This window comes from Lotus japonicus, chromosome 1 (assembly GCF_012489685.1).
Source record: "Lotus japonicus ecotype B-129 chromosome 1, LjGifu_v1.2".
NCBI lineage: Eukaryota > Viridiplantae > Streptophyta > Magnoliopsida > Fabales > Fabaceae > Lotus > Lotus japonicus.
The window spans coordinates 38,583,496-38,607,929 of NC_080041.1; the positions used below are offsets into that span (position 1 = coordinate 38,583,496).

The window sequence follows — 24,434 nt, forward strand, 5'->3', positions numbered from 1 at the left end:
CCAGCTTTCAGGAAGACTTCTGATAACCCTTATGACATGATCTTTTGTAGTGTAGCTTTTGTTGAGGGGTCTTATTCCAGCTACAAGCAACTGAAATCTGGAAAACATATCCTCAATGGACTCGTTAGGTTCCATGATGAAGGATTCATACTTCTGGATCAAGGACAGCGCCTTTGATTCTTTCACTTTCTTATTTCCTTCATGAGACATCTTCAAGGAATCAAAGATGCCCTTGGCAAACTCACGATCTGTAATCTTCTGGTACTCTTCATAGGAAATAGCACTAAGAAGAATAGCTCTAGCTTTGTGGTGTTGTGAGTAAAGCTTCTTTTGCTCAGCAGTCATCTCTGATCTGGAGATCTTCTTGCCATCATCATCAACTGGACGCTCATAGCCATCCACAATGATATCCCAGAGATCTGCGTCGAAGCCCAGAAAGAAACTTTCTATTCTGTCTTTCCAATATTCGAACCTTTGACCATCGAACATGGGAGGCTTTGCATTGTAATCATCTTTTTGCGTTTCACTGGTGGTAGCCATTTGTTTTTCACACCGGCCCGGATCATTGAACACTGTTAGGTGTGGTAATCAGAACTTGCGCTCTGATACCAATTGAAGGTATGAAAAACGGTAGAAAGGGGGGGTTTGAATAGCGTTTTCAGAATAAAACTTCCACCTTAAGATTTTAACAAATCTTTTGAGACACAAGTAAAGTGCTTAAGATAAGAGATTAGAAAAGCACACAAGGATTTTATCCTGGTTCACTTGATGAATCACTCAAGCTAGTCCAGTCCACCCGTGAAGGTGATTTCTTCCTTCTTAGAATAAAGGCAATCCACTAATCAGAGAATCGTTACAACTGCACTTGAAACCTACAAGTGACTAACAATACACTGACTTAGCTCACACTAAGATTCACTCTCTTAGTCTTCTCTAGGATCCGATCAACCTTGATCTCCTAAAGGTAACCTAAACAACTGTTTAAGAAATATTGTTTACAAAGAAATTGCTTCTTAAAAGCTTGTAGTAAACACAATGAATTCAATGAAGAAAGAATGCTTATAAGATTTGAATATAGTTTGCGCGTGTAAGTTTCTTCCAACCGCATCTTTCAGTCTTCAGCCTCTATATATACTCCAAGGATTAGGGTTTGAACATTGCATGAGAATGCTACCGTTGGAGGGCAGATCTGGGATTTCCAGCTTCTGCTGTGGCTGAGAATGTTAGGTTAGGTCGTCAAGATAGTACATTTGCTTTTGTACTTTGGATAGTGACTTGACCTTTAACCTTGTTTGACTTCTGATCAGAGGAATGCTTCGTGTTGGAACTTGTGAAACTTGTTGATCAGAGTCAGAGGGAAGCATGGATCCTCTGACCGTTGTACCTTCTGATTCTAAACTCAGAGGAGAAGTACTTGGTCTTCAGAGCCAGTTTGCTTCTGGACTTCAGAGTCTTCACTTTTCAGCTACTGGATCTTCAGAGTCTTCTACACCATTAGAACATCTGAACCTTCAGAGTGTCTGGGTTATCAGAACGTCTGGATCTTCAGAACTTCAAGTGAGTTGAGTCCATATCAGAGCTTGATTGATTTCAGATCTTCTGAAGCTTTTCTACTGTTCAGATTGAACATAGATATTGCGAAAGCGTTGTTAGGGTCACTCTTTAAGCAAAGTGCTTCTGATTTGTGTGAGATTAAGTTAAGGTCAGAGCCTGTTAAGAGCACACTCAGAAAACACGTTAGAGTACCATAATTGTTCATACTAAAATGTTAACTTGTAATCATCAAAACATAGAGTTGTACTACACGTTCAAAACTTGATCTTACACATAATTTAAACATGAAATAGAAATTCATTGATAAAGTTCAAAACAATAATACACTTAACACTTAGACCCTACATCATTACATATAGTTCATACTGGTTTCCTCCCTCCGTTTCCCTTGCTTCGCACTCACTACATAAACAGTTTTAAAACCACCATAACCAACACAACAAATTCCATTACTATGACACAAGATTTCATCAACTGAATTTGTTGTTATGAGTGTCATTGTTCTTCATCAAAATTCCCTTCATGATCCTAATCTCTTCAACCAAAAACTCATTCTTCTTCAGCATAACCTCCTTCATCATCACTACCTCTTGCAGCAAGGTTCTTCAACAAAACTTCCTTCAATAGCCTCACTTCTTCATCATTCTTCTTAAGGTTCTGGCCATTTGAAACCACTTCATTTTCATCTTCAACTCACCGAAAGAAATTGCAATTGGCCACATGACCCTACAAAAAAATACAACAAAGCCACAAATTCAAGCTTCCACATCCATATTCAAGATCAAACTTTGGAAACATACTAACCTTAGGTAAATAACAACTATAGAAAGTTTTTCCTAGGTTCAAATAAGTTCTCTAGACCCTAGCCACAACCTCTTCACCACACTTGTAGTGGGGGACTCCACCATTCACACCAGAGCTTGAACAACCACTATAATTCCTACAATTCTTCTGTTGAATCAGCGATTTCGAGCTCCCACTCATTCTGGGTCAAATTGTGACAGAGATGGACAAAGAAATTCAGAGGTGGGGATGAAGGAAGCGACGCCTATTAGGGATTGCGAATTTGGTATTTTGCCCCAAATTTTAAGGTTCATCTTCATATAAAGGCAGAGACTAAATTGAACCATTTCCCAAACATTCCTAACATTCACATGTCACATCAGCCTCTGCCTTTAAAAAAAAAAAGTCATCCACACTTCTATTAACGTCATCTTCATTTTTAAATTCAGAGACTATCGTGAAGATGATTTACCGTGAATGTGAGATACACATCCAGGGACCAAGTTTGCTATTTACCCTATTACTTAAAAAAAATCTTTACACAATAGGGGAGTTAATGCTGTTAAATCTTACGTGATCAGGTCAATTTTAAATTAGATATCTTTATTTATAGACATCAAATGAAAAAAAAACCTTATCAAAATATATAAGGAGTGAGAAGCATGTCCTAAATTTTAAAGTGATATATTTGTGACAGACGATACGAATCTAATGTGAGAGCATGTTCCTAAGTTCATGCAAGATATTTCGCTATTTGAGGATGCTTTGTTCTAAATAAACACAACAAATCTTTCGCTATTTGGAACACATTACCTTCTTCTTCTTATCTGTGCTTCGTTGCTTCTGCCATTGCTGTGCCGTCAATTTTGAATACCGTATTCTTCTCTCTTGATGGGAGTAGATTCAACAACCCATGTTGTCTCTTTCAGGGTCAGGCTCAAAATTCCAACTTGCAAGCTTTCTTCTTCTTCTTCCTGGGACCCCGTTTCAGCATTATCCCAAGGTTCTTGGTATCTATATTTTCCAAGGAAGATTTCACATCCCCAACCGTTGCATTAATTGTGGATAGGGTTTTGATTTTGTGTACACTTTTCCATTTTGTTTTTTTTGGGAAATTTCTGAAGTTTTTTTGTCATTCATTGAATTTAAACAACTGGGTCTCTGTCCTTTTCCCCCCTCTGGTGGGAAGTTGGGATTTTTATGGGATTCAGTTGTTCTGCTATAAATTTGTGACTTTGTGTTCAGTGGTATTTGTGATATGGGGTTCTGAGTTTTTATGATATTTGGTGGTGGAGGACCTAAAAGTTATGCTCTTTTTTAAATCTTATGATTGGTATGGTGAAATTGCTTTTTGAGAGTTGGGAAAGTTAGCAACTTGGGTGCTAGTTTTTGGGGCTGGTCCTGGGAGTGGTTAGAACAATTAGTTAATCTTAGTGGGCCTTTCTCCCTTGGATTTATCACTTTTACCATTTTCATCAAAGTAGATTGATGGGGGCCAGTGGCAGGAGGAAGTTGAAGCTTAATTTCAGCAAGATCTACTCATTTGCATGTGGTAAAACAACCTTCAAGAGAGATCATGCACAGATTGGGGGATATGGCTATTCCAGGGTGGTCTTATGCAATGAACCAGATAGCTCTGAGGAAGGGTTTAGGTATTATGCAGATAACTCTGTCAGGTCCACAAAGTACACTGCTGCTACTTTCTTGCCCAAATCACTGTTTGAGCAGTTTAGGAGGGTTGCTAATTTCTTTTTCTTGGTAGCTGGGATCTTAGCCTTCACAAAGCTTGCTCCTTATACAGCTGTCAGTGCTATCCTTCCTCTGTGTCTGATCATTGGGGGAACTATGGTGAAAGAGGGTATTGAAGATTGGCGTCGGAAAAAACAGGTGCAATGTTCTGCCTACCACTTTATCCCATTGTGATTTTCTCTGTGTCAAGTAATTTCATAAAGCTTATTCCCTGGAGTATGAGTGTGTTAATTTTAACTTGATCAGACTGGTCTTCTCTTCTTTAATTTGATTTATATTCTTCTATTACGTTAATAAGTTCATTTTCTTTGCAACTCAATTCATGTTTGGAAATCGGAGAAGGTAGCTTTTAGATTTCAGAATTGATTAGGATGAAAGAGAAGCTCATCCCAAACATTCTATCAGTTTATGTAAAAGATTCAATTTCACTTCTAGCTTTATTAAAGTTGTGAACAGAAATGGAATGACAATTTTCATGACCAGTGACGAATAGCTTATGTAAGATTCTAAGTTTTATGTTTAGATTAGATCATTGATACAAATTGTTTGAAAAAGGATTAAGTGCCATTACTAAGCTGTTTATTTACAAATTCTCATATTTGCAAAAATAACCTCGTAGATTTCCAGATCAATTCCTTACTGGACTTGAAGAGTCTTAATCTTAAATAATTTTCTACAAATAACAATATGGTCAGAAATATAAAGGTCGAAAGTGGTGTCTATATAATCTTAATCCTGCTACAATATCTCCTAAACTTTAAGGTCTGTGTGTATATTTGGTTAGAATTTTTTTTCATGTCTAAGTAAATATTTATGTGGAATTAAAATAAGAGATCAACAGTTCTATGTATATATTAAGGGAAAAATGCTAAAGTGGTAATCACTTGGCACCATGTGGGACCAGAAAAAAAAGAGGGGGTGGGGGGATGAAAAAGGTTGGTGTTCCTGGCAATCTATCAATTCATTTTGGGTATACAACTTAGCTAATGATATACTTCTACAGGATATTGAGGTGAACAACAGAAGAATTATATTGCATAAAGGTGATGGCATCTTCGATTATACAGAGTGGAAGAATCTGAGGGTGGGCGATATAGTGAAGGTAAAGAAGGATGAATTTTTCCCTGCTGACCTTCTACTGCTTTCATCTAGTTATGAGGATGCAGTCTGCTATGTTGAGACCATGAACTTGGATGGGGAGACAAATTTGAAGTTAAAACAAGGATTGGATGTAACTTCTTCCTTAAATGAGGACTTCAATTTCCGTGATTTTAAAGCTACTGTCAAATGTGAAGACCCGAATGCTAATTTGTACTCATTTGTCGGGAGCATGGAGTTTGAAGGGCAAAAGTATGCCCTTTCACCTCAGCAACTTCTTCTGAGAGACTCTAAACTTCGTAATACAGAGTACATATTTGGAGCAGTCATCTTTACCGGTCATGACACGAAGGTTATTCAAAATTCCACCGATCCCCCTTCAAAAAGAAGCAAAATTGAGAAGAAGATGGATAAGATTATCTACTTCTTGTTTTGTGTTTTATTTCTAATTGCATTTATTGGATCTATTCTCTTTGGCATTTCAACTAAAGATGACCTGGACAATGGGTTGATGAAAAGATGGTATCTAAGACCAGATGATTCCACCATTTTCTTTGATCCAAAAAGGGCAGCTGCAGCTGCTATATTTCATTTTTTGACAGCCTTAATGTTATATAACTTCATCATTCCTATCTCATTGTATTTCTCAATTGAAATTGTCAAAGTCCTCCAAAGCATCTTCATCAATCAAGATATCCATATGTACTATGAAGAAACAAACAAACCAGCTTATGCACGCACTTCAAACTTGAATGAGGAACTTGGCCAAGTTGACACTATACTTTCTGACAAAACTGGAACTCTGACCTGCAACTCAATGGAGTTCATCAAATGTTCTATTGCTGGGGTAGCTTATGGCCGTGGTGCTACAGAGGTTGAGCAAGCCATCGATAGAAGTAATCGTTCACCTATTATTCATGAGCATGCTAATAGTTTTGAATCAGAATCAGAATCAGATGCAATCAGAGAATCTCCTGATAGAAAAGAATCCATCAAAGGTTTTAACTTCATAGATGAAAGGATAATGAAGGGAAACTGGGTTAATGAGCCTAATACAGATGTTATACGAAAGTTTTTCCGCTTATTGGCAGTCTGCCATACTGCCATACCAGAAGTGGATGAAGACACAGGAAATGTCTCATATGAAGCAGAATCACCAGACGAAGCAGCATTTGTTATTGCTGCAAGAGAAATTGGTTTTAAATTCTACAATAGGACTCAAACTAGTTTGTCTATGTATGAATTCGATCCAGTTTCTGGTGATGAAGTTGAAAGGTTAGTGTTTCTTTTTTAATTTTGAATAGCTTTGTCTGTTTATTACTTAGAGTTTGAGTGCTGCATTTTTCATTGCTAACCAATGTGCAAAACTTTGGGATCAATTCTCATTGAGGAATGCACATTCAATCATATTGTTTTGTAGCTTGTGTTGTAATGCCAGTACCAGTAGTTAATGTTTCAATTAATATTATTAGAGTAGAGTATATGTTACTCTTTTATGTAGTTACTGTTAGTTAATTACTGTTCAGTTAGTTAGTATGAGCTGTCATTACAGTTAGCATGAGCTGTCATTAGCTGTTATGTAACAGAATTAGTTAGAGATAACTGAATCCTTTCCTTTCTGTTAGCTTGCTCTGCAAGCTTGTTATCTCTCTATAAATACTGAGAGTGTCTCTTGTTCTCTTTACCTTTTCAATCAATAAAGTTCAGTTTTACAATTTAGAGTTTTCAACAAATATATTTGGAAGGAGAAACTTTTAAATTCTGCTTCTGGTCTCATCAATTGCTGCACAATGATATGGATATGGTATTGATACTTTTTAATTCCTTCTAGATTTTGAACCTACTATTTTAGACCTGCTTTTATCATAGGGGAATTTGTAGTCTTGGCTTACATATGTGGATCCTTAAGTCTTGGCTTCCTCAGTTGGTATTAGAGTCTAATTTTGATATTGCTTTAAAACATATACATGGTGAGATATTTGGTTAAGCTATGGTTGAAGCACTCTTTTCCTTTCTGTATATTTATTTTGTTCTGGTGTTTGGGATTATGGATTTTGTTGGGAATTGATGACTTTCGAGACTACAAAACACTTAGGTTGAACCTTGAAGATTTACTTAATACCGATCTACTATACATAATTACCAGGTGGAAGAATGATGCTGTTAGAATATAATATAAAACCATTAACGTGGCCCTTACCCAACAGCTTAAGCTTTTGGGATAAGTGGTTATTTGACTTGGTATCAGAGCCTCTATGGCCGAAAGGTCTAGAGTTCGATCCTTGCTCCCCTCACTTTCTAATTAAAAAGTGGAGTTTAATTAACCACATGGTAGGTGGGCCTGTGCATTTATCCACGCTTCAAGCCCAAAGGGCTCTTGCGTGAGGGGGCGTGTTAGAATATAATATAAAACCTTTAATGTGGCCCTTACCCAACAGCTTAAGCTTTTGGGATAAGTGGTTATTTGACAGATGCGATACATAAGTATACAAGTACAGGCTAATTATCTCAAAGTATGCAATAGACAGGCTGCAATACTTTGCTTCCATGGATAAAATCATGTATTATTTCTTGCATTTTCATGAGATTGGAGCATTATCCAGAAACATACCCTAACCAATAGTAGATTTCCTTGTTTTCCGACATAGAGCCTAATCAACATGGTTGTATGCTTGGAGCTGGAGTGATAAACCAGTCAGCGAGAATCAACTGCATTTGGACGTGCCTAGGAGGCATCAAATGACACGGTGCACAGCTCAAAGGTGGAGATGCCAGGGGGATATCATAAACTAGCTAAATCTGTGGATAGCAAAAAAATGTTTGGTCTAATGATGGTAAGGTTGACAAGACTACCAACCAGCTTGCAATACAGAGTGAGACCATCAAGGCTACCTTCATCTTGTTAATATTTTAGATGAATTTCTATGATGAAGTTGATGGAGGTTGGATTGGTGAGGCACCTAAGTGTATTAGTTCTTGAATGTACTAGTGCTGATTTTAAAATGTGCCTTTAAGTTAATAATTTACTTCTAACCCCAAGAAGTAAATGGGCTGGTCAGGTTCTTTCATATGGAAAGTTGAAAGCAGCAATTGCAATTGCTTAAATACAGAGACATCCTCATGATCAAAATCGGGCGCCAAAATTCCATCCATATAATCGAGAAGTACCACTATACCTTTAGAAGCCATTCATTGTCAAACCATACTTATTGTTCCTGCTACTTGTCGTATATAAAGCGTTTCAGTTTGCAAAATGCATTAGATGATAGTGGGACCATATACCTGCAGGAGGATTAGTGTAAACTTCCTTCTTGAGGTCACCATGTAGTGATTTTTTTTTTACATCCATTTGATGTAATGGCCAAGATGGTGGTGCTGCAAAGGCATATTGTATGCACAAAAGTCATCTTGGTTATAAGTGCAAACTCGTAGTCAAGTCCATACAATTCCACATTTCCGAGCACAACCAGCTAAGAATTTTAGTGCTAGTTTCAATAGCTTTTTGCCAACAGCCATGATTCATTGCTTGTTTTTAAGAAGTTATAGGAACAAATGATAAAATTGTTGCCATAGAGAGAGGTGAAACCATACTTGATGGTTTACGAACGAAAACACTACTTCCTAGAGTAGTAGGTTATAGAACATGTACTGTATCTGTATCTGGTGAATGATCTTGAGGGGACGAAGGAGGTTCTGATGGCTGATTTGCTGTCGCCCAAATACGTCTTTTGATCAAGAGAGATCTTGATGATGATAGTCTTGGAGAAGAGTTAAAAAACAATGGCAAATCAGAAATGGAGGAAGCAATAGGACCGTGGTGAGTTATAAATTCATGAAAGATGACATGTCTCGAGACCAAAATATTACGTAGACTAAGATTGCAGCATTGAAAACCTTTTTAGTGTGTAGTGTCTGAGAAAATCAAATTCACCACCAGATTGTGTGGTCAAATTAGTGCATTCTTGCAGAGGAAGATAGATGCAACACTCATAACCGAAGGTACGGAGATTAGAATATGTGGGTGGGCGACCAAATAAATGAGTCAAAGGAGTCATTGTTCAAAGATGGAGAAGTGGCATAATCCAAGCAAATTATGCATGTAAAGCAACATCTTTGTCACCAATTCAATACAAAAATACTTGGTAGATTTCATCATTTCTTAGGAATAGAGGTGGCATAATCCAAGCAAAGTATTCTAATTTCATAGAGGAGGAAGCATGCAATGGATATTTAGGATAAAGCAGGATTGGTGAATGGTAAGCTCCTATAGATTCTAATGCCAAATTTATGTCAAGTTAGGGGGAGCCACTTTCATACCCATAGTGATACAGAAAACTTGTTGGGAAATTGAACTATCTCACTGTCACTTGTCTGCATATTATTTGTTGTCAATGTTGTAAGCCGATTTCTTAACTCTCCCAGTGAAAGTTATTGGGATGCAATGATTCAGGTCTTAAAATGTATTAAGGTGAAAAGCTCTATTTTATAAGAAAATGGGCATACAAGAGTTGGAAACTCTGATGTAGATTGGGTATTTTCTCTTATTGTCTGGAGATCGACCTCTGGCTTCTTTGGCAATAACTTAATCTCTTAAAAAAAGCAAGAAACAAAGTGTACAGCAAGATCAAGTGCAGAAGCAGAAATGAAACATAATATTATTTTTAATAATAATTCCTCATGCATGGACTCTAGTTGATAAACTATAATACATCAACCTTATAAATGGTTAACCAAAGAAAAAAAAAAATTCCTAATAATATCACAGAATATATGTAGAGATAAAAACGGAAAGTACAAAATATTTTAGCTTAGAACAACACAATTAATTCATCAACTTGAATTCTAAGAACAAAAGCATTAACGATATATGGAGTCTCACAGTACAATGAGCTTGGTGCTTGGGGGAAAGACCGTTGATTCGTTGACCATGGATAGGAAAGGCTTTTAACATGCTGTTGATGGGTATATCGTTGGGAATTCAAGTGAGTATAATGTGGGTGACTGGGTGTGGTGAAGAAATCTCACCTTCGATTGGTGTGGACAAGGTGAGGATCATATAAAGCGAAAGTACCCCTGGACCTAAAGTCTTAAGGTTTTAGGTTGAAATGGGATATCAAGCTGATGAACTCAAGAATCAACTACTGGTATTATTGAGAAAACAGAGTATCAACACTCAAGAATTGAGGTTGAACTCGAGATTACAACGATGGAAACTGGAATGCAACACAAACCCTAGCCTCTGGAATTCGAGATCCAGAATCTCCCAAATCCTAACCAACTCGATAACTGCCTCAACTGAATGACCCAATCCCTATTTATACTAATTGCTAGCTGTCTAACAGAATTGTATTGCTGACATCAGCATAACAGCTAAGCAGCTATATTAGAAGTAACCTTCTAAGGCTTACTTCCCTTATGTTTCCTAGTATATACCTTTGTAAACCTAGACTTAGGTATTTTAGGGATAGAACTATCATCAATACCCCCCCCAGAAGTACCACCTTGTCCTCAAGGGGAAAGGTGGGAAAAGCTTCATGAATCTTCTCAGCTGATTCCCAGCTATTCTCACAAGCAGGAAGGGACTGCCACTGAATAAGCACTTCCACAACTCCCTGGGTTAATTCTCTGACAGCAAGCACTTCCTCCGGTTCAACCAGCAGCTCATGGTCCTCGGTCAAAACAGGAGGCAAGTCCTGAACTTGGAAACCAGTACCAATTGCTTTCTTGAGGAAGGAGACATGGAAAACTGGATGTATGCGACTGGTAGGAGGCAAATCCAATCTATAAGCAACAGTACCAATCCTAGCAGCCACAGGAAAAGGGCCATAAAACCTAGGACTGAGCTTCTCATTAAGCTTCTTAGCTAGGGATCTTCTTCTATAGGGCTGAAGCTTGAGATAAACCAAGTCCCCCACTTGATATTCAACATCCCTCCTTGATTTGTTAGCATATTTCCTCATCATGTCTTGGGACTTCAAAAGATTAGCTCTCAAATCCCCTAATAGTTCATCCCTGTCAGCTTGTAACACATTCACAGCCTCCAACTTAGAAGGAATTGTAGTGCCATGGAGTAGCAAAGGAGGGTCCCTCCCATAAAGAGCCTGAAAAGGAGACATTTTTGTAGATCTATTGTAGTTGCTATTAAACCAAAACTCAGCCCAAGGTAAGCAAGTAACCCACTGTTTTGGTCTAGAGCCAGTCAAGCATCTAAGATAAACTTCAAGGCATCTATTCACAACTTCTGTCTGGCCATCAGTTTGGGGATGATAGGCAGAGCTATACTTCAGTTTAGTCCCTGAAAGTCGAAACAATTCTTTCCAGAAGCTACTCAGGAAAACTGAATCCCTATCAGAAACAATAGTATTAGGAAAACCATGAAGTCTCACCACTTCTTGTAAGAAGGCAGCAGCTACATCAGGAGCTGTGTAGGGGTGACTGAGAGGAACAAAATGTGCATACTTTGTCAACCTATCCACCACCACTAAGATAGTGTCCTTCCCTTTAGACTTAGGAAGCCCACCAATGAAGTCCATGGACACATCAGTCCACACTTGAGTGGGAATAGGCAAGGGTTGAAGTAATCCTGCAGGAGACAAGTTATCAACCTTGTTCTGCTGACAAACTTCACATTGAGCCACAAAATCCTTGATGTCCCCCTTCATTCCCTCCCAATAAACCACTGCAGCCAACCTCCTATAAGTTCTGAAAAAACCAGAATGTCCTCCAACCAAAGAAGCATGGAATTCCTTGCACAAGATAGGAATCTTGTTAGAGAGTTTAGGCAAAACCAACTTGCCTTTGTAATACAATCTGTGGTCTCTCAAGGTGTATCCCCTATGAGAATCAGGATCCACAATCAAATCCTGCATAATAGCCTGTAATTTATCATCTTGCATGAGTTCAGCTTGCCATTCCTCTAGATCATTAACCTTAATGACTGATAGTGCGCAATAAGAACTTCTCCTGGACATTGCATCTGCTGCTGAATTGTCCTTCCCAGGCTTGTATTGAATCTCAAAATCATAACCAGCCAGTTTGGAAATCCATTTAAACTGTTCCTCCCCCAGCACTTGTTGTTCAGTAAGGAACTTAAGACTCTTTTGATCAGTTCTGATTATAAAATGCCTACCCATGAGATAATGCCTCCATCTCTGAACAGCTCTCACCACAGCCATCAATTCTCTCACATAAACTGACTTGGCCTGACTCCTATCAGATAAGGTTGCACTCCAAAAAGCCAAAGGTTTGCCTTCTTGAGATAAAACTGCCCCTAAACCAGTTCCAGATGCATCAGTTTCCAGGACAAATACCTTGGAAAAATCTGGAACAGCAAGGGAAGGTAATTCAGTGAGAGCTTGCTTCAAGGCTTCAAAAGCCTTTTGTGGTTCTGCTCCCCATAAGAAGCTGTCTTTCTTGAGTAACTGAGTCAATGGCCTGGCAATTTTGCCATAATCCCTTACAAATCTCCTGTAATATCCAGTGAGTCCTAGGAAGCCTCTTAAACTCTTCAAATCCTTAGGCACTGGCCACATCCACATTGCCTCAAGTTTCTTTGGGTCAGCAGCTACTGTTCCAGCAGAGAGTATATGGCCCAAATACTCAATTTGTTGCCTGCCAAACACACTTTTCTTTCCATTGATCTTTAGATCTTGCTGCTCCATCAATTGTAGTACTTGAGTGAGGTGAAAAACATGTTCTTCCATAGTGAGGCTGTAAACCAATATGTCATCAAAGAAGACCAAAGCATACTTCCCTAAGACTGGCCTCAGAACCTCATTCATTAGTGCTTGGAAAGTGGAAGGAGCATTAGTAAGTCCAAAAGGCATTACTATGAATTCATAATGCCCTTCATGAGTCCTAAATGCTGTCTTCTCTACATCCTCAGCCTTCATCATGATTTGGTGGTAACCAGATTTCAGGTCTATCTTGGAAAACACCCTAGCTGGGCCAATCTCATCCAACAGCTCATCTATCACAGGAATAGGAAATTTATTAGGCACTGTCACCTTATTTAATGCCCTGTAATCCACACAAAATCTCCAGCTTCCATCTTTCTTCCGAACCAAGATCACCGGGCTGGAATAAGGACTAATGCTAGGCCTTATTATGCCTGCATTCAACATCTCAGCTACAAGCTTTTCTATCTCATTCTTTTGATAATGGGGATATCTATAAGGCCTGATATTAGGAATTTGAGCCCCCTCCTTCAGGTGTATGGCATGATCATGCCTTCTATTAGGAGGTAACTCTGTAGGAGAGGCAAACAAAGTAGGGAATTGCCGCAAAAATGTCTTTAATTCAGCTGGTGTCTCCTCAGCAACTGCTTCTTCTTTCTCTAGCAGCTGGTAATGTAACATATATCCCTCCCCTTGCTGCTGTATTGTTTTGAAAAAAGAGTTCATGGATACCTTTTTCTTCAAAAGCTCAGGTTCCCCTCTTAACTTCACTTTCTGGTTTCCTAACTTGAATTGCAGGGTGAGCTTCTCAAAGTTGGCCTTAATATCTCCCAACCCAGCGAGCCATTCCAGCCCCAAAACCACATCTACTCCTTTCAAATCAAAAAGATAGAAGTCCTGTACCACTTCTATGCCTTGTATCTGAATTCTTACCTGTTTGCAAACTCCTTTTCCCTCCACCTTATGCCCATCCCCAACCTCTACAGTGTATGTGGAAGTAGTTGTGACAACAAGTCCCAATTTCCTAGCCATAGCTCCTGAAATGAAGTTATGAGTTGCCCCACAATCTACAAGAACTATAATTCTGGTTCCCAACAACCCTCCCCACACCTTGAGGGACTTTCTTGTGGAAATTCCCTGTATACTGAGCAATGAGAGACGCTTGTACTCCAACACTTCTTCTGAATTTTCGAGCAACAACTCATATTCCTCCATATCAGCTCCCTCTTCCTCCTCAGCCAGCAACATGACTCTAAATTGCTTGTTTTTGCACACATGATTCTGACCAAACTTCTCCTCACACCTGAAACATTCTCCTTTCCTAATCTTTTCCCTCATCTCCTCACTTGTTAGCCTCCTAAATGGGTTGCCTCTAGGTGTTTTATTAACAGACTTGTCATTAACACTTCCACTAGAGGAATTTGATCCCTGTGTTACTGAATTTCCTCCACTCTTCACACCAGATTCAACTGTAACAGTTTTATGATAAGTTGAAGGTTTAAAATTGGACTTGTAGGAGTTATTATACCTGGCAGAACCATTGGTTCCAGCTTTGCTCACTGCCATATTCTTCTTTTCCACCATCAAAGCCTTCCTTACCATAGCAGCTAGTGTGTCAGGTTCATAGAGCTTGATTTCTGCTGAAATCTCCTCCTTTAAGCCATTGACAAATATGTCCATGAAGTTTTCTTCACCCACTCCTCTCAGCATTCCTGCAAACCTTTCAAACTGCTCCACAAACTCCTCTACACTCCCTTCTTGCTTGAGTGCCAAGATTGCTGCAAAAGGATTTGAAGCTGCTGCAAGTTGGAACCTGGCTAGCAGTGCTTCCTTGAACTTGTCCCAAGTTGTGGCAGTGTTGCTGGTTTCCCACCATTGATACCAGCTAAGTGCTTTTCCATCCAATGCAACCATAATTGCTTGGACCTTTTCTTCTTCAGTAGCTCCCTTAAGCTTGAAGTACCTTTCCAATTTCTGAATCCAACTATAGGCATCTTCATCTCCTTGGAAAACTGGAATCTCCAATTTCCTCCATCGCTCAGTGTGAGAAACCTCAGAACGCAACTCATTCACTGTATCTCCTTGAACATCACCTTCACTCTCTGTTCCTTCGATCGTTTTCTCCTCCCCTGTTCTGCGATGAAATTTCCCTGTGCGTTCTTCGCTCCCTTTCTCACCGTCACTCTTCGCAGCAAGATTCTCCACAATCTTCTCCAATGCGCGAAACCGCTCCTCAGTTCTTTCGCGCTCAATCGCGCGCTCCCGGCGCTCTTCCTCTCGAATTCGACGATCCTCTTCTCTGTCGCGACTCATCAACTCGATGAGTCTCTCGATTGCATCAACACGAGACTCCATTCTACTAGCAACCATAGAATGGTACCACAGCTCCTGGATGGAGCTCTGATACCAACAATGATGAACTCAAGAATCAACTACTGGTATTATTGAGAAAACAGAGTATCAACACTCAAGAATTGAGGTTGAACTCGAGATTACAACGATGGAAACTGGAATGCAACACAAACCCTAGCCTCTGGAATTCGAGATCCAGAATCTCCCAAATCCTAACCAACTCGATAACTGCCTCAACTGAATGACCCAATCCCTATTTATACTAATTGCTAGCTGTCTAACAGAATTGTATTGCTGACATCAGCATAACAGCTAAGCAGCTATATTAGAAGTAACCTTCTAAGGCTTACTTCCCTTATGTTTCCTAGTATATACCTTTGTAAACCTAGACTTAGGTATTTTAGGGATAGAACTATCATCACAAGCCCACTAGTTTGGTTACAGTCCATTTAAACAAATCTCTCTGGCTTTTATGGACCCTCTTATAGCCAACAGAATTCACCTTATAGCCCTTATATGCTTAGTTATTAAAGCACATCATTCATCATTTAGTTCTTGTTTATAGCTACTGTTTTTTCATATTTTCTTTCTTGAAGTAATTCTGAATGGATTATATATGCATGTACCAATTTCATTGTCCAGGACATACAAGCTTCTCAATGTTTTAGAATTCAATAGCTCAAGGAAGCGAATGTCAGTGATAGTGAAAGATGAAGAAGGGAGGATTTTGCTTCTTTGTAAAGGTGCTGACAGGTTTGTGACCAAATAACATGTAGCCTTCAGTATTTTGGCGTTCTGACCTCTGCATTTAACCTGTTGGAATGTATATTAATAGTGTGCATATGTTCATTGTGTAAGTTAAGTAAATAATATAATTTTAATGGTTATTTTCAGTCTATATATTATAGTCGTACTATGTAATTGAGACACAGAGTCCCTAACATGGCTTTCATTTGTTAGAAATCCCACATTGGCTAGAGATATGGCATAGATAACCTTTATAAAGGGTAGAGCAATCCTCAACTCTTGAGCTAGCTTTTGGGTTGAGTTAGGCCTCCCAAATTCTAATACATTTTCTTTTCCCTCAACATGGTATCTAGAGCTTGATGCGAGGCAACCCTAGTGTGTTTGTTCATACACAGTGGACTAACTATCCATCAATGACATTTTTTTTGCTTAAAATTGTGTTTGATTTCTCATTTCTGGTTCAGTTGCAGTTGTCTTGTCATTCCGGTAGCCCAAACCTACTTTTCCAATGATTGCCGCCACTGTTTGGCCACCATCCACAGTCAATTGACGTGATTTCTAGCTAATGACACTCAGAGCTACTCCAGTCTGGTCTAAACCCTGGTGGTTATGCATTGAAATGGGTTCACATATACATGCATCTTATATTAGCATTTTTAGCATGCTTCTTGATGTCTGATGCGCGTGGCGATACATTCAACCCCCTTCCAGTTGTTGTCAGCCTCATTGAGATTGCCAACCCTCCTGTATCTTGATCTTTCTCCTTGGTTTCAAACCAACCTCTGGAGTTTTCATCTCCTCTGTACAACATTTATCTAGCTGGTCAACACATGTTTTAGTCTCCTTTCCTCTACCGACTACGACCAATGCTTGGCTCCTCTATTACTTTCAAAGACACTTAGAAGGCTGAGCTTCTCTTTTTTACAAACTATGCTACTTTTTTTTTTTGAAAGTCAAACTATGCTACTTAATCTTTCACAAACAAGTTATTTTATAGCAACTGTGAAACCTTGACCTCCGATATGAAACTTTGGCATACCAAACAAGATTGTGCAGACCATGTACCAAGGAAGACTTTGTGGCTGCTAATGAATGCTCTTAGTGGAATTAGTTTGATACCCAAGCTCACGTGTCTTCCTTGGTTACACCCTCTCCAATGGTTTATCATTGTTACTCAAGCTCTACAGTTGTATGATGTTAGCACATACCTTTTGAGCTTGTCCTTTTCTTTGGACCTCCTCCAACTCCTAAGTCTGTCATATCTATTTTACCTCTGTCATGAACCAATTATCCCAAAAGCTTAAGCTGTTCGGTGAAGACACATAATGGTTTACAGTTGTTTTCACTGTCTTTGCACGGTTGTTAAATAATTTACATATGAACAAGCTTGGTATATATGTAAATAGTAGTCATAGGTACATTGCATAAGTTGAATCATGTATTTCTGGTAATTATGGTAATTGTAATGCCTAATCATTATTTTCTGAACATTTCAGCTCCACTGTGAAATTCAAACACACTCTCTCATATGTCTCTTGTTTTCTCTTCCTTAACCTATTGACTTAAGTCCCATTTTCATGCAGTGTCATGTTTGAAAGACTTGCCTTGAATGGAAGGGAGTTTGAAGAGAAAACTTTGGAACATGTGCGTGAATATGCTGATGCAGGTCTAAGGACCCTGATACTGGCCTATCGCGAGCTTGATGAAGAAGAATACAAAGAGTTTGATAATATGTTTTCTGAAGTAAAAAACTCAGTTACTATAGATCGTGAAACACTAATTGAGGAAGTATCAGATAAGATCGAGAGGAATCTAATCCTTCTAGGTGCCACTGCTGTGGAGGACAAGCTCCAAAATGGGGTAGTTTAGAAAAATAAATAACTTTCACATGTGAAGATTTATCCACAGGACTTGAAATTATGCCTGACAATGTTGTCTTGCTAGGTTCCTGATTGTATTGACAAGCTTGCTAAAGCTAGAATTAAGATATGGGTTTTGACGGGGGATAAAATGGAGACTGCCATCAATATTGGGTATAATATTGTGATTATGCCTTTTTTACACTGCTTCAGCTTGAGAATTTCTTTTCAAGATGTGTGACACAAGTATACAAATGCAGTTATTCTTGTAGATTGCTTAGGCAAGGAATGAAACACATTACAATTCATTTGGAGATTCCAGAAATTCGAGCATTAGAGAAGGTTGGAGACAAGATGGCTATTATCAAGGTAAAATAATTTTCAGCCTTTAATCTAGTTTTACAATAATGTGGTTTACTTATTGAGTATTCTATGTAGTTTCAGTGAAGATGTTGACAGAATGATTCTCTTAAAACATTTAAATATCCCCGTAAGGTTTAGTGGAGCTGACATAGGGTTCAGTTTCCTTTACAATGATGACAGTTTGAACTTGTCTTTCATGGATTCCTCCATTTATGGTTTTGTGAATAAAGGAGCTTGCTAGAGTGACTTAAAGAATTCTAATAACTGCATTTATATGGTGTTACTCACTTTTGTTCAAAAGATGCAAAAAACATGATCCATGCTTGTATGCTGTTGCTTAGCATTATTAACTATCTCAAAAGTTTAAGTTGTTGGGTGAAGATTAACGTGAATAGTTTTATTATATTTGCAATATGCTCTCTCATGCATGATCCCTTTGAGCTTGAAGTGTGGACATTGTACAGGCTCATTTACCTTATGTTGAAATTCATAGAAAAATAGGGGCGGGAACCTTTAGGCGACTGGGATATAGAGGCCCCGATACCATGTCAAGAACCAACTGTCCCAAAAGTTTAATCTGTTGAAGATACATGAATACTTCTATATTATATTTCTAACATTTTGCTTAACCTTTATGGCTGGATTAACCTTGTTAATCATTCTCTGTTGGAAGGACTTGCTTGGTGTGTAGGCATCTTAGTGAAACTGTAAAATAAAAAATTATGATATTTTATGCTGTTTTATGTTTAAGGCATCAAGAGAAAGTGTACTCCGTCAGATATCTGAAGGCGCTATCCTTCCTTCTGAATCAAGAGGGACCTCTCAGCAGGCATTTGCTTTGATAATTGATGGAAAATCACTTGCTTAATCTGTTGAAGATACATGAATACTTCTATATTATATTTCTAACATTTTGCTTAACCTTTATGGCTGGATTAACCTTGTTAATCATTCTCTGTTGGAAGGACTTGCTTGGTGTGTAGGCATCTTAGTGAAACTGTAAAATAAAAAATTATGATATTTTATGCTGTTTTATGTTTAAGGCATCAAGAGAAAGTGTACTCCGTCAGATATCTGAAGGCGCTATCCTTCTTTCTGAATCAAGAGGGACCTCTCAGCAGGCATTTGCTTTGATAATTGATGGAAAATCACTTGCTTATGCTCTTGAAGATAATATGAAGAACATGTTTCTAGAGCTTGCAACTCGATGTGCATCTGTTATCTGTTGTCGCTCATCGCCAAAACAGAAGGCACTGGTATGTTTAAGCCATCCTATTCTGCGTTTCTCCCCTCTATTTGACATCATGTCCTCATTTTTTCAGTTAATCCTGATAATGGTTCTAGTCACAGCTTTTAAAACTAGTTTTTGTTGGTTTCTCTGATAAAGGTTACTAGACTGGTCAAATCTGGAACTGGTAAGACAACGTTAGCTATTGGCGATGGAGCTAACGATGTGGGAATGCTTCAAGAAGCACATGTAGGGGTTGGAATCAGTGGTGTTGAAGGAATGCAGGTACAAGATAAATTGACAAACTACTCAAGTTTTGTTTTGTTTTAATTGCTTTTCCCTTCCATATCATAACCAGTTTAATTACAACTTTTTGTTCATGCTCTCTCTCCCCCCTAGGCTGTTATGTCTAGTGATATTGCAATTGCGCAGTTCCGATATTTAGAAAGATTACTTCTTGTACACGGACACTGGTGTTACCGAAGGATGTCATCAATGGTATGGCCTCTCATACTGGCCCTCAAATTCTATAAATCTTGAAACCTTCAGTGTTTGGATTAACTTGTTCATTCTTCTGACAGATATGCTACTTTTTCTACAAGAATATCACATTTGGCTTCACTCTATTCTTATATGAGGTCTATGCATCATTCTCTGGACAGCCTGCGTACAATGATTGGTTTTTATCTTTCTATAGTGTTTTCTTTTCTTCACTTCCCGTGATTGCCCTTGGGGTCCTTGACCAGGATGTATCTGCCAGGTACTGCCTCAAGGTAAGCTAACTGTTCATCATCTAATATGTTGTCATGCTTGTACCAAACTACAAATAAATCAGAAATGGAAAATTTCAATCATCCTATTCTAAGATAGTATGCTGGTTTATGATATATATATATAGTGGATGTATCATATGAGAAATGTGTTCTTATATGAGAAAATAAGAATAAATTATGACCGTTAGATCTAATCATGAATGGTCAAGATTAAAACAATTTAATGCTCACATAACCTCTACACCTAATTGATACCTAATTGTGGCATTTTGTCTTGCTTGAAAGCACCAAGTCCATGATAGTAACTTGTGTATTACATCATAGATAAACCACCCTTGGTGTTGTGTTTGAAATTAGAATGCAGCAAGGACCTACTTATTTTCTCTGATTGGTGATGTTCATTCCTTACTATTTCTATTTGAGGTTGCAGTTTCCTATTTTATATCAAGAAGGGGTACAAAATATCCTCTTTAGCTGGCGTCGAATACTCAGCTGGATGCTCAATGGATTCATCAGTGCCATAATAATATTCTTCTTCTGCACAAAAGCAATGGGGATTCAGGCCTTTGACGAGGAGGGAAGAACCGCCGGAAAGGACATGTTGGCGGCAACCATGTACACTTGCGTGGTTTGGGTTGTGAACTTGCAGATGGCACTCGCCATACGGTACTTCACCTTGATTCAACATGTTTTCATCTGGGGATCCATTGCTTTCTGGCATCTCTTCCTCTTGGCATATGGAGCATTGCCACCGAGCATTTCTACAAATGCTTACAAAGTCTTCATTGAAACTCTGGCTCCATCTCCATCCTTTTGGATTGTCACGTTCTTTGTGGCGATCTCAACGCTTATACCGTACTTCTCATGCTCAACGATTCAGATGTGGTTCTTTCCCATGTACCATGAAATGGTACAATGGACGAGGTACGAGGAGAAGACTAATGGTCCTGAATTGAATACTGTAATACAATGAGGCAAAAGAAGCATTGTAATATAGGGCACACTTGCTGGAAGTAAGAGCAGTTGAGAATGCAGATTCTGGGTAATATACTTAGATTTTGGTTTAGAAGTGTAATCTGTGCTATAGTTAGTGAGTGTTTGGATTAGCTTACTTTAAAATTATTATAATTTCTTTTTTTTTCTTTCTATTCTAGGTTCCGAAGAGCCCTTATAGGGGAGAATATGATTATTTGCTAAAAAAATCAAGTTGTGAAATTTTGTGGTGAAAAAAAGTCTAATTAGAACAGGAAAATACAATACTAGGATTGTTTGGATAACATTGTAATCAATATCTATTATAGTATTTTATTTGTTCCTATTTATTAGTTACTTTTAACTAATTCATAAAGATCAAGAAAATTAGTTAAGATCAGTTACAAGTATCAAATTTATTGAAAATTATGGTAATTTTTCTAAATTTCTTTTTAGTGGAAAATTAAAAGATTTTATTGGTAAATGTTAAATAATTGAATATGGCCAGCACTGAATGCCGGTAGATTTTGAAAAAGTTAGGCTTAAAAGCACTTTTGGTCCCCCACGAATGCCTTTTGTGCAAAATGAGTCCCTAAACTTTAAAAATAACATTCTTGATCCCAAACGTTATACTCTGTTAACAGTTTTGGTCCCTTTTCCCTATTCCATTAGAAAACTAACGGTTTCTGGATTTTTCAGAAAATTCATCAACTTCTTCATCTTCTACATACATCATTCAATCATCTTCATCATATTCTTAAAAAAAAATCCAAAATGAATCTCGCAGCATCCTTTCTTCTTCTTCGTGAGCCTTATCCCACTCTCGACGAGTCTCGCTTCCTCTATGCTATCTCTCACAAATCTCGCTTTCTCTCTTCTTCCTTGAGCCTTGTCCCTCTCTCTGTATGAATCTCACTTCCTTTCTTCTTCACAACCCTGGCTCAGTGGCTTACCCATTCACCCACATGCGCAAAGGTCGAATCTTTTCAAGATTTGGGGGTGAGGGAACCCAAATCAAGTGAAAACCCAAATCGAGAGAGGACACATATTGAGAGAAAACCAGATTGAGGTGGTTGGGTTCTCTGTTTTTCTCTTCTTCTCTATTCTACTCTTCGAGGTGAGGATGGAGAAAATCGGTTCTGGGTTTACTGTTTTGGTTATGGGTATGCAGTAATGAAGAGGGAGGTAGGGAGGAGAGGAGAGATTGATGATTTTAAGGTTTTCATTTTGCTCTATGGGTTGATGAAGGTTGAAGAAGGAGGCTGGATTTTTTCTTCCTTTGCACCAGCAAAGTTCACGATTGATTCAAGAATTTGGTGGGTTTGGTGGGGTTTCAAGAACAATTCAAGGGTTGAGAATGATTCATGGGTCAGAATTTTGGTGGTGGAGTTCACGAGCAATGGAACCCACCAATGTTTGATTGGGAGAAATTAGTTTTGGTTATGGTGGCTTATGGTTTTTGGGTTTTGTCTGCTTCTTCAAGCCTGGATTTTTTTTTCTGGTTTCCTCACATCTACAAACATTCTGGGTTTTAATTAATGGAGAGGATAAAGTGTGGGTATTTTGAGTTTTAATTTCTGAGTTCTATTTGTAATTCAGGTTTTTGAACTTGGGGTTTTTAGGTTTGAAGATGATAGAAGTTGAAGATGAAGATTATATATGAACATGATGATAAACATGTTTCTGGATTTTTTTTATTATTTTAATGGATTTTTTCCCCAAAACTGTTAGTTTTTTTACGGTAAATGGAAAAGGGACCAAAACTATTGACGGAGTATAACGTTGGGGACCAAAAATGCTATTTTTAAAGTTTAGGGACTCATTTTGCACAAAAGGCATTCGTGGGGGACCAAAAGTGCTATTAGGCCAAAAAGTTATTTGATGCTTAAAGGACATGAAGAAGTTTTAAATATGCCTTATAAATAGAAATAGAAAAACCCCGAGATTGAATTTTTAGCATGTTTGGAGCGTTTTTTTTAGATAAGCAATATATATATATATATATATATATATATATATATATATATATTAATAAAGTATAAGGGGTATTTCAACTCAATACAAAGTGAAGAGAAAAAAAGCTAAGAGCAAATGCAAAAGAAACAATAAGTAGCTAATACATCTAGGACAAAGATCTTGCTCCGCCAAAAATTAATAAAAAGCCCCCCTCTCCTCGGAGAAGGACATTAGAAAGCATGTTTGGAACGTGGAATCATGGTGTGAATGAACTCCAAAGATGTTTCCTTAAAAGTTACTATATATTACTTTTTTTTGTTTTATGATTTTTGTCAGAATATAATATAAAATAATTATTTTTAGCCATTATTTAAAACTACTTAGGCTTGAAGCATGAACAGTGCACAGACTCACCTACTATGTGCTTAAATTCAATTTATTTTTTTAGGAATTGGAGGAGGCAGGAATCGAATTCTATACCACTTAGTCATAGAGACTCCGATACCATCTCAAGCAACCAATTATCCCGAAAGGTTGAGTTGTTGGATAAGGGCCAAATAAATGATTTTATATTATATGGTGACAATCTTAACTTCAAGGTTATATGGCCATAGGTCTTCTCCATATGTCCTTTACCTTTAATGTCAAATTTAAGATGACAGTTTCCTCTCTTAACTATGCTTTTTTTAAAATCAGATAAGTTCCACTTCTTTCTCAAAAATGTTTTAGAAGGACAGTCTTTCTTCTTTCAGGGGATGACCTGAGCTTGGTTCAACCTTTGGACTCTCAATATACTGTATACATGCATGCTGGTTAGCCTGAACTCGTAGGGAGTTTGATGTGGCACTAGCCGCTCGTTGCCTTTGTACTTCTTATAAATGATCCATTAATAAACATCTTTCCATACTTTTTAAACAGTCAACAAGACGTATGAAAGAAATTAAACCTAAAACCTAAATCAATACTACTTTAATCAACCTTACTCATAGTACCTACAATAATTGGCACCTCAGTTAATACTTGCATTTTGTCCCCACAATTGGAAAAATGATTGGTTTTGCTCCTAGTTGGAGGTTGAGCTCAAGCAATGTGCTCATGTGTTTTGGTGAGCATCTATGTGGTCGTGCCTACATATTTTAATGAAATTGGCGTGATAGACATGTGTATTTTCACTTAGAATTTAACTCACGTATATAATTAACAATTAAAAACTTATTATTTAGCTTTCGCCTTGTAACCCAAAAAAATAAATACTTATTACTTAAAAAACAAAATAACAAAAAATCTTAATTTCATTAATCTATAATTTTCTCCCCCACTATCT

The 24,434-nt window shown here is 38.0% G+C and overlaps 1 protein-coding gene across 2 annotated transcripts; it reads left to right on the top strand.

The window, feature by feature from the left end:
* Positions 1 to 3,014: 3,014 nt before the first annotated feature.
* On the top strand, positions 3,015 to 21,500 carry LOC130734647 (putative phospholipid-transporting ATPase 9). 2 transcript variants are annotated; one of them, XR_009018030.1, is made up of 12 exons: positions 3,015 to 4,224; positions 5,090 to 6,459; positions 15,855 to 15,965; positions 17,543 to 17,819; positions 17,904 to 17,992; positions 18,079 to 18,187; positions 19,225 to 19,437; positions 19,569 to 19,694; positions 19,809 to 19,907; positions 19,991 to 20,182; positions 20,613 to 21,224; positions 21,337 to 21,500. XR_009018030.1 is itself a non-coding variant. In XM_057587155.1 (11 exons), exons 1-11 carry the CDS (start codon positions 3,826 to 3,828, stop codon positions 21,153 to 21,155), a joined length of 3,528 nt encoding a protein of 1,175 aa, XP_057443138.1. In that variant the 5' UTR covers positions 3,015 to 3,825; the 3' UTR covers positions 21,156 to 21,500. The 2 variants fall into 2 exon arrangements, 1 of the variants encoding a protein (XP_057443138.1); XM_057587155.1 differs by having other exon boundaries at positions 20,613 to 21,500.
* Positions 21,501 to 24,434: the final 2,934 nt, after the last annotated feature.

What these genes read in the sequence shown, in the direction of transcription:
- LOC130734647 (XM_057587155.1), top strand. Translation starts at nt 3,826, where the DNA reads ATGGGGGCCAGTGGCAGGAGGAAGTTGAAGCTTAATTTCAGCAAGATC. An exon ending in AGGACAAGCTCCAAAATGGG is followed by an intron (nt 17,820 to 17,903) that starts GTAGTTTAGAAA and finishes TTGTCTTGCTAG; the next exon opens with GTTCCTGATTGTATTGACAA. An exon ending in ACCGAAGGATGTCATCAATG is followed by an intron (nt 19,908 to 19,990) that starts GTATGGCCTCTC and finishes TTCTTCTGACAG; the next exon opens with ATATGCTACTTTTTCTACAA.